General features: G+C 28.2%; 1 protein-coding gene across 3 annotated transcripts in view; it reads left to right on the top strand.

The window, feature by feature from the left end:
- Ptpmeg2 (Protein tyrosine phosphatase Meg2) overlaps positions 1–18852 on the top strand; it is a 155431-nt gene extending 136579 nt beyond the window's left edge. For all 3 annotated transcript variants that reach the window (XM_065510271.1, XM_065510269.1, XM_065510270.1), the window contains exons 4-8: positions 11919–12868; positions 12961–13121; positions 16258–16487; positions 16579–16786; positions 17576–18852. In XM_065510271.1, coding sequence (XP_065366343.1) covers positions 11919–12868; positions 12961–13121; positions 16258–16487; positions 16579–16786; positions 17576–17802 — 1776 coding nt within the window. In that variant the 3' untranslated portion in view covers positions 17803–18852. The remainder of the gene's footprint in view (positions 1–11918; positions 12869–12960; positions 13122–16257; positions 16488–16578; positions 16787–17575) is intronic.
- The last annotated feature ends 709 nt before the right edge of the window (positions 18853–19561 follow it).

Here is a 19561-nt window from a genome sequence, read left to right as displayed (position 1 = left end):
AATTTTCTTTCTTTAATAGTTATTTAACTTTAATATAATAATTATTTAAGCTTAAGGTCTTTTTTATAAAAATATTTTAATTTTTATTTCAATTTTTTTTCCTAAAGTTGCTATACATTGATGTAGCGAAATATTGAAATAAAAAAGTGCATTTAGTTTGTAATACTATTTTGTAGCAATGTATAATATTAGTTGTCCCGGCAAACGTTGTTCTGCCATAGCTCACACAAAGTTTGAAGACTCCCACTATAAAAATACCCCAGATATGCAATAATAATGTTTACTTTGTATGGGAGGTGCCATGCCCATTGTTCCTATATAGGTCAATTGTGAATCATCCAGGGACCCACTCAAATACACAACAAATTTCATCGAAATCGGCCCAGCCGTTCCGTAATCCCCCATCTCTATACTTGACAAATCCGATAATTTTGTCATAATTATGTAATAACACTAATAAATGAGGACTATACCTGATAATTTTTTCACGTGACAACAATTTTGAAACTTATCACGACAATTTTTTCCTAAACCCACGTCCCTTGGCGAATCCTAGTTTTATGTGCACAGGAACACGAACGAAACTTCAGCAGAATTACGGATACAAACTTGTTCATGTTCTTCCGTATGGGGAAAACGTGTTGATGATCAGTTTTCTGATGACAGTTTTCTTTGTAATTTTTTAAAATTTTTGTATGAAAATTACATTTGATGGCGGACATAGCTGTGTGAAGTATATCATGACAAACATTTATCAAGTATTAAAACGGGATAAGAATTAATTTGCAACTACTACTTCATTTAATTACTATTTAATCTGATAACTACTTAATATTCAATTGCTAACACTCGACTGACATTTACTTACACAAAAATAAACTAATACTCCAAAAACAAGAGGGTTTAATAATTAAATCTGTATAATAAAGCTGATTATGACATTTTCATATAATATATACAAAGGATAAGCATTATTTTCTACGAAATCCCCATACACGCATAGACATTAAGAGCTCTCCTAACATTTAACAATATAGACAACAAATAATACATACAGATATTTTCAAAATATAACATAAGTATAACAACAATATTGTCAGAATCATGTTCCAACACTTTCGCTGGAAATTACTTTACAGTAAAAATTGTACATACACATCTGCTCAAAATAATAGATACACCAAAATTTATTTTTTAAAAACGAAAAAAAATAATGGTATATTGTAAAATTATAAAAAAAATTCAGTCGATTTTTATTTATAGTTAAAAGGAGAGTAAAAAACAAAAACAAAATATTTCATAATTAATAATAAATATTATAAAGTAAATTAAATTTCTTAAATTGCGAAAAATTTGGTGCTCATAATAATAGATACATTTTTAAAAATTCTTATTAAACAAAAGCTAATAAATTTTATCTTAAAAAAATTAGTTTATTATTAAAGTAAAGCTAGTATCCAGTATATCCACCTTTGTTTTGTAAAACTTTCTCCACTCTTCTGGGCATACTGGATATCAAGTTCTGACACTTCTCCAATGGAATCTCGTACCATATTTTTTGCGTTTTCTCCCATAAATCGTCTTTATTTTTGAAAACTTCCTTCGAAAGCCTTATCTTTAATTCACTCCACAAGTTTTCTATTGGGTTTAAATCAGCGGATTGGCTGGGCCAGCTTAAAACAGGTACGTTATTCTCCAAGAACCAGTTTTTAACTAATCTTGAACTATGTTTTGGGTCGTTGTCCTGCTGGAATGTCCATATTAATGGCATATTTTCCGATGCATATGGAAGCATTACGTTTTCCAATATGTCTCTATACCCACTAGCATTCGTGGTATCTTCTATTCGGAATATCGGACCAACACCATTCCATGAAAAGCAACCCCAAACCATTATGTTTCCCCCGCCATGTTTTACCGTCTTTTTTGTAAATTTAACGTGGAATTCTTTTCCTTTTGGTCGGCGTACATTTCTTTGGCAGTCGTAAATTCTAATCTTGTCTTGATATTTTTTTGGCGCATTAGTGGCACTTTTCTGGCAATTCTTCCCGGCAATTTAGCTTGTAAAAGACGACGACGAACTGTTTGTGGACTGATTTCGTTACATAGCTCCGCAGAAATAGCTTTCGATGATATGAAAGGGTCTTTTTTAACCATAAGGACGATCCGCCTATCTGTTTCTGGACTGGTTTTCTTTGGTCTACCGCGAGTTTCTCTTTTTTGTTTTTTAGATAAAGCATTTTGGACAAAATGTAAAGATCTTCCTATGCTCTTTGCTATTTCCCGTAATGATTTTCCTTGATTTCTCATCGTTTGAACAATTTTTTTCTCATCTTCGGTACAATGATGATTTCGTCCCATTTTCTTCAAAAGAGTCCTATTTTTTATAAAATTGTTGCTAAAATTTAAATTATACTTACTGTTTCACGTAAATAGGAACAAAAAATTGCACAAAAAAAAAATTGTATATAAACAAATTACAAATTACTGATGTGTATCTATTTTTATGAGCAAATAATTTTTTGTAATTCAAATAAATTCGTTTTTAAAAATCAACATGAAAGCAAATAGTTGACAGATTTTTGACTGACATGACATTGCCAGATAGAAATTTTAATAATATGATGTATTCTTAACGCTTGCGAGGAAATTTTCAATGTTACCGCCATTTAAATTTTTTCCAATTAGGTGTATCTATTATTTTGAGCAGATGTGTATATGGTTTTAAAGGTTATTTTCTCTAGATTTGCAGAACATAATTTAAAATTCTTAAATTCTTTCCATAAAAGTGGTAAAAAGCGGTCAAATTTCGGCCACCGAGCGATCCTAGTATATGTAATTCCGTAATCCCCCATCTATATACTTGACAAATCCGATAATTTTGTCATAACTATGTAATAACACTAATAAATGATTACTATACCTGATAATTTTTTTAGCTGACAACCATTTTGAAACTTATCACGACAATTTTGTCCTAAACCCACGTCTCTTGGCGAATCCTAGTTTTATGTGCACAGGAACACGAACGAAACTTCAGCAGAATTACGGACACAAACTTGTTCATGTTCTTCCGTATGGGGAAAATGTGTCGATAATCATGTCCACAGTTTTCTTTTTAATTTTTTAAAATTTTTGTATGAAAATTACATTTGATGGCGGACATAGCTGTGTGAAGTATATCATGACAAACATTTATCAAGTATTAAAACGGGATAAGAATTAATTTGCAACTACTACTTCATTTAATTACTATTTAATCTGATAACTACTTAATATTCAATTCAATTGCTAACACTCGACTGACATTTACTTACACAAAAATAAACTAATACTCCAAAAACAAGAGGGTTTAATAATTAAATCTGTATAATAAAGCTGATTATGACATTTTCATATAATATATACAAAGGATAAGCATTATTTTCTACGAAATCCCCATACACGCATAGACATTAAGAGCTCTCCTAACATTTAACAATATAGACAACAAATAATACATACAGATATTTTCAAAATATATCATAAGTATAACAACAATATTGTCAGAATCATGTTCCAACACTTTCGCTGGAAATTACTTTACAGTAAAAATTGTACATACATACATTGATACATATGTATGATGTACATTTTGTATACATACATTTTATGCAAATATTTACATATCGTCATCTAAAATTCAAAATAACGTATCATCAAAAAGTTGGAAATTGATTTTTTTTATTGATATGTATACAAAATTTTAAACTTCTACTATTAAAATTAAAAAAAAAATTATTAAGTTATAACCAAAATTCAAAATAACGTATAATCAACTGAATAATTTTCATAAACAAAATAACGTATACGCTTTGGGTAATTAATTAATAAATAGTATTTTACCTTATTTTAGATAGTTTCCTATTTTTGTAAATAAATTTGTTGCAATCTTCATGAAAATTTAATGAAGAACCATTTTTTAGTTTAAATAAGTTCTTGTTAGTAATTAAAATAAAAAAAAAACATAAAAATACCTATTTATACTGCTTTTATTTCAAAAAAAAGCCGTTTGTATGGAAAAATAAGTTTTTATTTTTTCATACAAATTTATATTGATGATACGTTATTTTGGTTTCAGTAAACAACAATTCCAAATAACGTAAGACCCACTTACATATATAAAATATGTTTCTAGTTTCATTGTAATCCACATTTGTAAATTTGTTTTCGATATCTCAAGTAGTTTTCATTTTATATCGTTTTTGGCTTCTCCTTTAAACATATGAAAAATGATGTTACTTTATTTGGCATTTTAGGTGACGATATGTATGATTTAAATACATACTTGTATGTACAAATATATGTATGTCTATATATGCTATTATATACATATCTATTTGCTAACACATAACATCCGAATGCATTATATAAACATAGAATATACATACATATTCACGTATATACATATACATATGTACATTTATTTTATACATAACAAAGCCCATTACAGTTTTCATTCTATTTTCTTTTTCATTTGTCAGTTCAGAGCTGCCATATTAATACGATTTATATTTTATGTTATCGTTTTTATTCAGCATTTCTTTTGTTTCTCATTAAAAATTATGGATTATTTATTCTAAATATAATTGAAAGAAATTTTGCATCAAATACTCTGAATATTTTAAATCTATTTTTTAAAAATATTTAGAATTTCTTAAAACCAGTTTTTATTATCTATATAAATTATTGATTGGGTCCATTTCACATATCCAACACTTTTGAAATGAAATCTGTGTTACAATAAGGGCCCGTTCATATTGTTTTATTAAGTAAATCATTTTCCAAAGGAAACATTTTCGTCAAATATTTCAACAATGTGAATGAAAGCTTAAGTAATTTTTGCTGGATTTCTGAATTCGTCCAAAGAATCGGAAAAAAATATATTTTAAGTCTTATGAATCTACATAACTGATTCTATATGTGGTCAAACTTTGGTGAAATTCTACTTTCACAAGGTCAAAAGATCTATTGAAATATTCACCCCTATCGGCAATAACATGTGAAATTTTGTTCCCATGAAATATCCATTTCCCTCGAAGGGAAAATTGCTATCGCGATATTCCCATGAACTTTTCATTCACAATAGTTAATTTTTTTGGTAACAGCTGTTTATAGTTTACAAAATTCCATCTAAATAAACAAGGGGAATTTTTTCACGTGAACAAAGTTAATGAACGAAAAATGTAAAAGGGAAAATATTTCATGTGAAATATTGATTCGCGATAGATGTGATTACTTTTGTTCTAGATGTTTTAAACTCAATTATTTCGAAATGGCAAAAAAATTATACACTATTGTTTTATTAAGGGGACAATATGTTCCATTTAAGCATCCTACCTATGAGAATTCTGGGATTTTCGAGGAATATTATTTTAGAACCGGCATAATAAATACAAAATAAAGTTTCAAACTTCTGAAGTAATATTCTTATTAATTGAAACTAATGACAAAAATGGCGGAAATTAATTCATTATTTTTAGATTTGACTCAGTAAACAGTATTGATCGTAATAATAGTAAAATGCTCAGGAATGTCCAAGAAATTAGGAACCCTATTCTAGGCATTTCAGTTTTATTAAATAAAATAAATTAAAGTCTCAAATAATTTTTTAAACTTGCGAAAGCAGTTTAAATCTAGCCATTTCAGTTTTATTAAAATCAAATAAAATCAAATAATTTTTTAAACCTCCGAAATCAGTGTTACCAATATTAGTAGTCTCTAAAACGCAATATAACCTCTCCATCAGTTATGGCGTTGGTTAGCAATATTCGTAGTTGGTAGGTTTTAAAATGATTTAATTTATTTTTTATAAAAATTTGATAGAACCAAAAGTATTCATTCCACTGTTAAAAATATATTTATTGATTTAATGACAAAAATGCGATTAATTAAATATATTTAATATCAGCTAAATTTACAGTTTAATGCCCGTAACTTCAACAAATAGATATCTAATGTGTAAAATACCAACCAGTTAAATTTACCTAAAAGGTAACTTGACATTACTTTCAAATCAATATCTACGGGTAAAAATTACCAAATATTTTTACTCCATAAGTAACTATGCACTGCCATTTATCTATTTGCTAAAATTACGGGCATAAATTGAGAATAAATGTTCATTACTCCGTGTGTATAATTGACAAATATTTCTCACAACACTTATCCCCGTGTCTATACTTGACAAATATTTATCATAGCAATTCATGGATGTTTGTTGTTAAGACAAAGTCTGAGCTGAAGCATTAAAAATTTTGTCATAACGATGCAATAACATTTATAAATATTAATTTTTTCTTGACAATAATTTTGAAGTTAACATGAAAAAAATAAATCAAGTCTAGAAATAGAGTTTGTTATCAAAGTTGGGTGAGCTGAAGTTCTTACAATTTTGTAATTAGGATGCAAAAACTCTAATAAACTCTGACAATTTTTTCTCTTGACAACCTTTTTGAAGTATATCAAGACAAAAATCTATCATGTATAGACGTAGAGTTGTATAGTTACAAATGTTCCAACACACAAAAAAATAATCGAGGCTATATTAACTAAGCTTGCATAGTTAATTTCTTTTTATATGAAAACTAAAAACTAAGTTTTATTATCTATGCCAATAGGTAATTCAAACTATACACTTTACCTAAAAACTATGTTAATATAACTATTGGAATTAGTAATTTGATGTTTGGTATCTTCTTCGAAGTTTTTTTTGTTTATTTTATTGTCAATTGAAAATATTTTTGGTGCAAAAGGTTATGTATGAAATTATATAAAATTTTAGTTATATTAACTAAGAACCCTTGCGCATAGTTAAATTTATACCATATTTTTAGGAAATATAACCTATGAATTTTTTTGTGTGTAATAGCTTTGGCATCCATGTATATGTAATTTGCATAACCCAGTTTCTAAACCTGAATAATTTGCCATAATAAACGTCAAAAAGGTTGTTAACATTAAAAATTATCATGACAAAATTGTGCTTTTGCTCAGACAACTTAATATTGACAACAAACGTCATTAATTGTTATGATAAATATTTGTCAAGTATAGACAGGTGTTAATAAATATATAAATCCTTTCACACTCTATGCTAACAGTGGCAACATTGTTTTCACTATTCGCCTGTGGCCTAAATTTTGGTGGTTAGTTGAGCTGAATGTGGCAAACCCTAAACAATCAGCGAAAAAAAATTACAACAACAGCTAAAAGACTGGGGGTAAACAAGATACAAAATAAATCATTGGGGTTTTTATTGAAAATATTCTAATGTTTACAAAACAAATCGCTGCAAAGGGATCATGGCAAAAAAATATATAAAAGGAAATACATGATGCATTTTATACAATGCTGATGACAGATACCCGTGCATAACACAATAAATAGCAAATAGATAGTAAACAAATTTAAATTTGTAAAATGTTTTTTTTTTTTGTTTGTGTGTGGGAAAACTACAAATAATTCCATGTAATAGTTAAAATAAATATTATTTAAAAGTTGGCAATTTATTTTTTGCAAAATACATATTTGCCTTTTATTTAAAATGGCTAAAAACAAAGAATATTATATAAAACTTGTTTATTTTTATCAAAAATATATTTGCCTTTTATTTAAAATGGCTAAAAGCGTGGCAAATTAGCAACAAATACAAAGTTTGACATACTTTTAGGCAAGAAAAGAAGTAGAACACTAAACTAAATTGGCCAATTTTTTTGAGGATTTTATTTGAAGTTGGGGCACTTTTAAATAAAACACAGCTATACTCGTACCATTGGGGGGAAATAACAAACAGGTACCAAGTTTGGTTTTTTTTGTTGGAGTTTATAAAAGTAGAACATTATTAATAAATGGCACACAACATCTAATTTAAAACAAGATCTTTATTTAAATGATATAACCAATTCGTCTGCCTTGATCTTTACCCGTGTCTATACATGACAAATATTTATCATGACAAATGTTTATCACTACATTAAATGACGTTTATTATCAAGACAAATAAACACAATTATGACAATTTTGCCATAACGAAGCAATAATATTAATAAATGGAGACTATGCCTGATAATTATTTCTCTTAACAACCATTTTGATTGTCAAGAGAATAAATTATCAGATATAGCCTTGATAACAAACCTTATTAAATGTTATGATAAATATATATCAAATATAGGGTAGGGTTTAGAGGTTACAGCCAGCTATCGATTTCCTTTTGTACCTACCCTGCTAAATATGTATTTTATTTTTTTTTTATAAGTTTCTCAGTAATTTTTAATATAAATATGAATGTGCATCAAAAAATGTTTGTATGGTAAATATGTATATTATTTTAATTTTATCATAACATTATTTTGTTAATACGACATGCAAATATGACACATTTTTTTCATAATATATTTTTTAATATAAACATTTCTGCAATTCATATTTTTATTTTGCTATAAAAGTAGGTCGTTGTTGTTTTTTTACACTGTGTTTTAATATTTTTTCTTATTTTTACAGATGAATGCATTCTTTTTTTTGTTTGCATTAATGTATACATATGTATTTATGTTTGTACATACATACATATTCGCCATTTTTTTATACAATTATTTTTGATTGTTTGTCTTTTTTGTGTAACTGCATCCAGTTATACGTAATAAAAATATTCTATTAAAAATAATGTCACTTATACGTCAAACACATATTTTATATACATAGATAATAATAATAATTATTATTACTCATACGCTTCAGATGCCACTATGGTCAAATTATAATGTCAGTTTGTCAGTAAAGAAAATTTATATTGCTCCTGTTATTTTTGGAAAATAATTAAACGGTTAAAACGTAACGCAAATTTGGCTACCGATTCAAAACGTTAATAGTAATTGCAGTTTTTTTTTGGTAACGGTATTTTAAAGATAACGATAATTTAATCCTAAATTGAATTATTAATAAAATTTACTAAAATTAAAAATAAGTTGACAAACGTGGCATTTTATTATATTTTAAATTTTGTATTATTGAAATTAAAAATTTTTATTTTTATAATTTAAATAATTTATAGAATATCGTTAACGGTTTTTACGATTATATCGGTATCGGTTGCAATTGAAAGTGAGAATTTCAATATCAAATTCTCAATTTAATTTGAAAAATTTCCAATTTAAAGAATAAATTCGCAATTTAATTTAGATTTTCTCAATATCATGGTATAATATTATCAATTTCAATTAAAAATTGTGTAGTATTCTTAAGTAGTATTTGGTTAAATTGTCTATAAAGTTTTCTAATAACGTTTCCTTAATTTGAATAAATTGCCTCAAACCGGTTTTTTTTTTAATTTAAATTAATGTTATTTTAATTACCTCTTGCTTTATAAATATCTTAAATTTAGTACTTTCTTTATTATTATTTTCATATTTTATTAATATATGTATGTATGTAGGTACTTGTATTTCCTGTATTTACAATACAGGTCAGTGTTCCAAATTCTCCCCTCAACACAAAACCAATATTTACTCAGCAAAGCAACGTTTATTTTAGCATTTAACACCCTTTTAAATTAAAGATATTATTTTGGGTTTTATACATTTTTGAACATCAAAAGAATTTTCTCCGGTTTTTCGTTTTTTTTTCTTTGGTTTTCTTGAGAAGGGTGGGATAAAAAAACTAAAATACCACCTCAAAATATTAAGGTTTGTTGGCATGCAAATGGAATATTATAACAAAAATAGCTTTGTGTAGCTATATTTCCGTTTTATTACTGTTTAATAAATAAATAGGAAATCCCCAGTAAGAATAAATGTTACAACTGACTGCTCTTAAAATTCTTTTGAAATTAAAATATAATATGCCCTCAGGAAAATGAATGTTAATCAATTGTAAAGGATTTTTATAGATTAATAACAACAACAAAATCTATTTACAGTAGTATTTACACACACACAAACACACATTTCCAAGCTGTCAAATTAATCAAAGGCAAATGAGAACAGTGTTGTGTATAAACTGCACTAAAATGTACATGGTCGTTAACTAAAGTAGTTACTTTAAATAAAAAGGTTTTTGATATTAAAGGATAATGTTTAATAAAATTTTTTGGAGCAATAATAATACATAATAAGGGACAAAATTATATTAGTATAATACATACTGTAGTATTTAATAATTTCCAGTTAAATTAAATATTTTTGTTACATTTTTCAAATTTAATTTTAAATTAATAAAATAAATATAATACTAATAAATGATCAATACAATTTCTAATATTTTGCCTCTTTTGTATATGTGGCTGTAAGAAATGTCTTTTGGTAACAACAAAAAAAAAATAAAACAATCCAATTTATTTCTGTAACATTTACACAAGTGGTGGCAGCAGTCAGACAGGCTGTCATTTGGTGGGCTACTGGGTAGACACATCAAAAATGCGGTTGGCTCTGTATTTAACAAAAGAACGAACATAATATTGCAAAAATGACATATAGACTGACATACAGACAAACAACTACAATTGCATGACAACAATAGAGCGAGCAACACAAGTAGAACAGCTCGAATATTCAAGTGTATTTAATTTTTCACTTAACAACCTCTTTTTTTGCAAAAGTCGTTTTTCTTTTGTCTCTTGTTTTTCTTTTTTATTTTTTTTTGTAATATTATTTAATGCATTAAACCCCCAGTTAAAGTGATTACGGTCGTAACATTTTGGGTCAATGCGTACTTTAATTGTACACAAATATATGTAAACACACACTTACGGTGTTTAGAAGAATACATTTTGTTGGGCTGCATGTCAGCCCTAGATCTCACTCTTTTTTTATATAATCTATATATTGTAAATAGAACACTTCTAACTTAAATTGTATTGTATGTATTTTTGAATGATTGAATGTTCTTTACTTGTCGCTTAATTTTAAATTCTAAGAAGAAAAAAATATTCTGCACACAAACCATTCAATCCAATTCCATTAAAATATTCTTTGGTTTTCAAGTGGAATTAATTTCAAAGGTTAGTTGGTTGGTTTTGTTTAAACAGAAATTGAAATTTGAATTGAAAATGGAGAAACCATAAAACTAAATATTCAAATACATTTTTAAAAATTAAAGAACATTTAAAAGCTTAAATCAATTGATACATACATACATATTTAGTAGTTTTAGAGTGGATTTAATCTTGTAATTAGGGTTCCTAATCGTGAAAAAATATTTTTTAGAAAATTTTGTTAGTAAATTTTGGGATTTTCTTTATGAGTTTTCTTCAGATTCAGTAAATTCTCATTTTACTGTATGAATGAAACTAATTATAAGAACATTATGTATAAAGAATTGTCGTAGAAAATATAAAAATAATTTAAGTTTAAAAATTATCACGTGCCTCTGAAATTGTGTTTTACTATAATTTCAATATTTCCCACATAACAACAAAACCTACCATGGTCAGTTCAGCTTTCAAAATTTGTTTAAGTAAAAATCAAAACGTATAACTTTGAAATAATTATTTAAAAATAACAAACATATTAATCGACGATGACATGATACCCAGATTACAACAGATGAAATTTTAAAATATATTTTGTTAAACAGGAAATGAATGGAAAATTTAAATCAAATTAAATGCAAATCGTGACAAATGTTTAATAATACAAAATTTAATTAATAGCGACTAAGAATCATAATGCAATAAAAAAAAAAACAATCATAGAATAAATCTGTAAACAAAAAGTAGCTGCTAGAATGATGCTATTTTAGATTTATTAATTCTAAGAAAAATTTATCAAACGACAAGGAATGTGATCATAAAATATTTCATAAAAATGAAATCAGTTTAACTAAACTGCTAAGTTAATCATTAAATATTAATTTGTTTATTTTTTTTAATCTAATTTTAGGGTGGCTATCCAGCTCGTTTAAAAAAAGTTTTAATTGTGACGGCGCCGTTGTGGTTTAAGGCCCCCTTCAAAATACTGCGTTTATTTGTGCGGGAAAAGTTACGCGAACGCGTTTTTACAGTGTCAGTGCCTACGCTGAGTTTACACGTGCCTCGCAAAGCATTGCCCATACATCTCGGTGGTACACTGGAAATTGAACACAACACATGGTTGCTGCATTGCCGCAAATCGATGACGAATCGTGAAGACGAATTGCTCGCCAATATTGGTGGTTTGTCAGCAGCAACAGCAGCGATTACAAATCAAAATAATTTAATTGTCTCGCCAACAGCGAACAATCAACAACAGCAGCAGCAGCACATCACAACATCATCCGCCGGAGTAGTGACAAACGGTGATTGTCAACGATTTCTGGCGGAGCCAAACGAAAATATACACACATTAACCACACCAACATCACCCCTAACAAACGGTCATCATACATTAGTGCCAATTGCCAATACATTAAATAACATTGTCGCTTCCAACCCCAATAACATCACCACAATTATCAACAACACATCGCCCATACACAACAATAAATTGATTAATCTAACAAACGGCGTTACAACGCCAAACGGTGATATAATAGTCGCAACACCACTGGTGAACGGTGTTGGTGGCGGTAGTACGACGACAGCAACAACGACAACAACGTCGTTGGTAGGTGTCGGCAGCGTTAGTGGTGGTGGTGGTTGTCAAACGGGTCTCGGTGATTTTTGGACAGAGAACCCACCAAGTAGTGCCTCGTCGGGTTTTAGTGATGACGACAGTCTGGCTGGACAAGAGGGTGATCCGAAAACAATTGAACAAATTGTTCAAATGGTAAAAACACTGGGACGTCAAGGGCTCGTCAAGGAATATGCTGAAATACGTAGTCGAGCTCCCGATGGCACATTCTTACATGCCAGGTAATTGGGATTTTTGTCATTTTTTTAATATTAGAATAATAATTGTCGGTTTATTTTCATTAATTTAAATTTGTTTTTATTTAATTTTTTAGAATGCGTAATAATTTGACCAAAAACCGTTACACAGATGTCCTTTGTTATGATCACAGTCGAGTAGTGCTGTCTCGCGTCGATGGTGATGAATTGTCCGACTATATAAATGCCAATTTTGTAGATGGTTACAAACAGAAAAATGCGTACATTTCAACACAAGGTAAGTTTTTTTTACAAACAGATAAAATAGTTTATTTAAGATATTTTGGATGATGTTCATATACAAATTTATTGATGAACATGAATGGTAGATATTTGTATATCCTTCACCGTTAGCGGTAAGGGTATATAGTAGAGACCTGCGCCCACTAAATTTCACGGCGGCGGCGTCTGACTCCAAAAACACTGTGAGTAATTTTTTTAGTCATGTAAATATAACCATATACGGACACCACTACGTGATAAAAGTCCAAAAAAAAGACCCGTGTCTCCCAGTTTTGCCCATAGTCATGCACTTTTTTTATGGGCCCCCAAATATTTGAGGCCTCGGTGTCATTTTTGCAAAAAAGTGATTATTTTCTCAGGCTCATATCTTGCAAACAGTTCGGATTCAAAAAAACTTCATCTTCAAGATCAAAATCGCAAAATACTTTTTGTTATGGGATTACTGTAAAATTGTGTATTTGCAATGTTGTAAGAATGTTTGCACTTAATATTGAATATCTCCCTTTCAATGCTCCTTTAAATTACACTAACTATATATACATATTTATATTGCCAGCACCCTAAGCAGATAATTATGTATGTTGTATATCCATTCATTTATCCAACGTTGACCCTAATATTTTATTTAAACACAAATAATGACAGCACAAAATCAACATGTATCTAAACACAAGGACATTTAGTTTTCTTGTTTCATTTTTTTTCCTCGATTTATTTTTATCTTTTACCATGTTGTCATCATTTTGTTTAAATACACTTTTCTAACATTATTTCCAGTACTCAATACGATGGTGAAGGAAAAAAAATGGTTACAATGAATGGTCAAATAGCTAGAGTGAGGAAAAAACGGAAGGGGGTTTTATGAAGATTGTGTGCAAGGAATAAAAACAACGACATTATTTACTTTACCTAGTTGCCAGTTTAAAAAAAACGAATGACTTTATTTTTATGTGCATTAAAGTTGCAGCTATTTTCTGCCATAGCATTTACAATTTTGTATAGAAAGAGGGGTTACTATTAAAATGATATTACTAAATGCAATAAAAACTGGTTACACTTTAATGCGCTGTTGGCAGAATTAATTTGTGTAATTGATGGTTTAAATCATAGGAATATAATTGTAGACATTTGTTAATGTCAACTTTTATTCGTTCTTTTGTCTGGATGTACTTATATTTTTAATAATATACGAAACTTATTATGCTATATAACTCTTCAAATGAGCCTCCTATTTGAATATTTAAATTTCGACAACTGGGTTACTCTCTTCCCATAAATCAGGTGTTCAGGTTTTTGGTGAAAAAGGTTACCTCTTCAGAAAAGTTAAATTCAATTTTTTCGGAATGAAACCATTTTCAGTTTTCTTAGTAGAATTGATATATTTTTGTAATTATTTGTTCTCATATTTTATTTATAAATTTCTTTAACAAAAACTTGACTTTTGTTAAAACTAAAACAAAATCGAACGGAATAATAACTATGGAATCGAAAAAATTTCGAACAAAATAAATGAGTGGCCATATGTTTCTAAATACAATTATTGCACTGCAGTCGGTATTTCTATTGGTGGCAATCATCCCTCTAAAGATTATACCGGCAAATAGTATAATTTTCTATAAGCCTAAAAGCATGCAACATTTATTTTAAGCGGTATTTAAAAGCCTGCAATATTAACAGTAATGTAAATAATTAAATTAAATTTACCTTGGAGGTCAAACCCTTCGACCTAACCTTACATTTCAAGCGCCAATGATTTAATGAAATTTTCATTAAATACTGTGTAACTAAATGTTTTTCAATACCCATAAAAAATGTCATGTACATTCAAATATAGTGAAGTGAGTATTTAATTTCTTTAAATATACAACTAAAACAATTACAACAATGAAAAGAAATAGTAAAATTTTATAGTGTATGTATTTATAAGTTAATGAACGTCCTTGTATCTTATTTTTTTTATACAAACAAGTATGTTTGTTTTTTATTTAATGCGGTTTTATATTGATTTATTTTGTACTACGCTCTACTACATTTCTCCAATCTCCAAACACTTCTTCGAACAGAGTGTATGTATGATTTTAGTGCGGTAGTCATGGCAGTTGTAGATATGATGGTGCCTGCCCGGCCCGTTTTTACTTGTGTCATTAAATGAAGTCTTATAAATGATTTCAAAATAGCAGCTGCTTTTTTATACACATTTATTAATAAGCACGCAATGTTATTTTATATTCATTCCATATAATAATTTTTACGGTTTAAGAATTATAGCTTTTATATATGTATTTTCAAGCATTTTAAGTTGTTTGCTTGTTTGCTTGCTTGTTGGCAGCACCATAACCCTTCTAACATGAATTTTGAAATCCTTACAATCAAACTATTGTCTACATACATTTCTTGTATAAGGAAGGATATCTTTTCTGTGGTATTCGTTCGTTCTTGTATTAGGTGTATTGTAACCTTGACCTGTGTTGTCATTTGTTTAATAAATAGATTTCTTTTTATGGAGTGCTGTATACTAGTTATACACACTTGCATTTATTAGAGCTGTTAAGTTTCCAAAGGAAATGTGGTAGAAAGTTGTGGGCATGATGTTTGTTGCTTACTCAAGTTTTCTTATGGTAACCGGGGGATGGCAATTATTTCAATGATAACTAAATAAAAAAAAACGAACTGAGTTATATTAAATAAAATCAATATTCTACTAAAATTTAATGAATAAATAAATAAAATTAAATGTATAACTATAAGCTATTGTTGAAATTAACTTACATTTAAATCCATACCTAGAGGAAAAGGAACTGACACAGAAAGGAAATGTCAGTTTCTTTACAAATTATAATAAATAATATTGGAATTAATCTGAAATTTAATTACAAACAAATAAAACAAATCACATGTCTGATACAACAACAAAATATATTGACAAACTTGTATTTTGTTGTGGTAAACGATTGGATTTTGACAATTACGTCTCGTCCTTAATATATCTTAGTTTTATGACCCTAAGTGATATTTTTACCTTCTCTAACTAAGTCAGTCCCGTGACTACATTGAGATATTATAAATTAATATACCTTTTAATTTAACTTGTTTATTAAACAGCTTTCCTTTTATTTTTGTTTTAATTCCAGGCCCATTACCAAAGACATCCCAAGATTTTTGGCGTATGATCTGGGAACAACATTGTTTAGTTATAGTTATGACAACACGCGTTATGGAACGTGGGCGCGTTAAATGCGGTCAATATTGGGAACCCGAAGAAAATAGTTCCTTAGAATTTGGTAACTTCCATGTGCGAACACTTAGTATAGAAACTAATGAAGATTATACAGTAGCCTCATTAGAATTGAGAAATACAAAGGTAAGTCGTAAGTCTTTCAAAAAATCACCATAATTTCAGCCAAACAACATTATGATTTTATTAAATAAATTATTTTTATATATATTTTCAGACTGATGAAGTAAGAAATGTGTCACATTGGCAATTTACCAGTTGGCCGGATTATGGTGTACCCAGTTCAGCCATGGCCATGATAACGTTCCTGCAAAAGGTGCGCGAGAAACAATTACAAATGGTACAAGCATTAGGTGATACATGGGCTGGACATCCAAGAGGGCCACCAATTGTGGTGCATTGTAGTGCGGGCATAGGAAGAACAGGTAAATGTTTGTATTAAATTAAAACACACATTAATGATCAAAAGAAGAAGATATGAGCTTAATAAATATAAGGGGCTTAGAAATATGAATGGTTTTTGTATGGCTCTTTGATATGAATTTCTTCACATAAAGATTCATGACCAATTCGTTCGTTTTATTTAAAATTATAATGGTCTAAAGCAGATTCAAGTCAAAATACACAGTATCAATTTATTAAACGTCAATTATGTAATATATAAAATTTATGGTAAAATTCTTAAATATTACGCCGATTTTTGGCTAAATCCGAAAACAAAATTATAGTTTTCGGTTTCGGATTTAGCCTGAGCCTTTTCACAACTGCAGAGTTCAAAATAGCTTTTGAGCTAGGAAAAAAACATTAGCTTGACAAAGCTGTTGTTGAGATACTGGTATAACGCCGATTTTTGGCTTAATCCGAAACCGAAAACTATAAATTTCTGATCCTTTTCTCAAGGACAAAGCTCTAAATAGCTATTCAGCGAAAAAAAAACTTTTCACAAGGGCAAAGCTCAAAATAGCTATTGAGCTGGGGAAAAAGATTAGGTTGACAAAGCTGTTGTTGAGTTGACAATCTTTGGCCGAGTATAACTCCGATACTTCCGGAGCGAAGATCCAACATTGGGACCGAATTGCATTATTTTATTAAGGCAGGCGCTTATCAAGCTCAATTATTTGAATTATATTTTGTTGAAGGGTATATATGATTCGGCACACTTATTTACAATTTTCCATTTTTTAATTCAAACTTTCGCTTTAATTTGATTTTAGGTACGTTTATTACTTTGGACATTTGCATATCTCGCCTGGAAGATGTTGGTACAGCAGATATACGTGGCACAGTTGAAAGAATACGATCGCAGCGTGCGTACTCGATACAAATGCCCGACCAATATGTATTCTGCCACCTGGCCTTGATTGAATATGCGATATCTCGGGGTATGCTAAAAGCAGTTGATCTAACGGGTTTCGATGACCGAGAAGATGAATCAGATTAATTTACACCACTATAAATAAAAAAACAAAAAAAAAAAAAACATGAAACCAAGTCAGTCAGTCAAAAAGTTCAGTTCTACTATCTAATATGAAAAAACAACAAATATAAGAAATAATTTATTAATTATTTAAACAAAAAGAAGCCAACACTACCAACACCACCAATTCTTTATAAATATTGACAATTTCTTAAAATAAACTTTAAAAGAATAATTTTTTTTTAATTTTAAATAAGAAATAGCTTAACAGAAAGAAAATAGAATACATATATTATTTTTGTTGTTTATTTATAAATTTTAATTGTAATTAAAACAAAACAACCAGAAACAAAATTCATTACTAAAGCCGTTGGATATTTCAATGCAGTTTCAATATAATCAAAAGCCAACCAACAAATCCTTTTAATTATTTATTTAAATTAAACAAAACAAAATAGAAGAAATAAAATACAATACAAGCATCATCCTTTTTATATATATAGAACAGTAAATATGTAATTGTGAACTTAAACAAACAAAAAAAAAAACAGATTTAAAAAAAGTTTAAAACATTTATATAAATTTATATATAGTATATCTATCTATCTATTTATACATAGAAAATCATATAAAAAGTCGTCGTGTAGTTTTTTTAGAACTCTGATTTCATAGTTGAAAAATGAAAATATTTTGAAAAGATTAAACAAAATTATGTTAGTTTTTCTTTGTTTTATTATTATTTTATTTTTTAATTACAAAATAAAAATTATATATATATATTACTATACATAAAGAAATAATATTTTTTAATTAATGCAAAAAATGAAAGTATAAATGTTAATATAATGCTAAATTTAAATAAAACAACAAAAAATTACAATTATATACAAATGGTAAAACAAAAATAAGAAAGAAACTTAAAATTAATATAAACAAAATGATAAGAAAAAAAATAATTATTATACATAAATTTAAAACAATTCATAGTTAAATGAAATAAAAGAAAATTTTAATTTAATAAAAATAAATAAACAAAAAATTATGTAAATCATTACAAAAACATCAAAAACAAAACAGTACATTTTTTTCTATCGATTATTTTATTATTTGTAAGTTTTTAATTGGCCAAATTGATTCATTTTTTTTATTATTTTTCAGGTACATTCATATATAAATATTATCCCTAACCTATTAAACACGTTTGAAATAGAAAACTAATGCATTTGTTTGGCTTTCTAATGATGATGGTTTCTGTAAGTCAGTTCACAAATAATGTTCTCATTTATATGTACATTGTTTTGTAATATCAAAATTTCCAGGGAGGAAATTAAAAAATCATTCTCAAAAACCAATAAAGATGTTTCGTATAAGTATTCTTCTTCACACAGCTCAATTATGAATAAAAAATCCACGGGAGTTTTTTTATTCCTTTTCCCATTTTCAACATTGAATTTAAATAGGAAAAATGAGAAAAGGGAAAAAACTCCGGAGGATTTTTTTTCCATAACTGGGCTGATAGACTTTTACCAGCGTTTTAAAGGAAGTACAATTGTGGTTCATGTTTGTAAGGGCTTATAATAAGGCAATTGACCGGTCTTGTCACACTTGTAGCTTTAATCGGTATAAAATCAATAAATTCTTTCGTTTTATTAAGAAACTGAAGAACTCCGACTATGTTAAATCTAGAAACCATGCGTATTTCATTTCGAAAGAGACATTTTTAAATATCCTTGTAATATTGGGCATCTTAATAATAAAAGTATTCCCGGAAAATTTTACCCGC

The sequence above is a fragment of the Calliphora vicina genome, chromosome 4, assembly GCF_958450345.1.
Source record: "Calliphora vicina chromosome 4, idCalVici1.1, whole genome shotgun sequence".
NCBI lineage: Eukaryota > Metazoa > Arthropoda > Insecta > Diptera > Calliphoridae > Calliphora > Calliphora vicina.
This window is presented reverse-complemented; position numbering and strand designations above follow the sequence as displayed.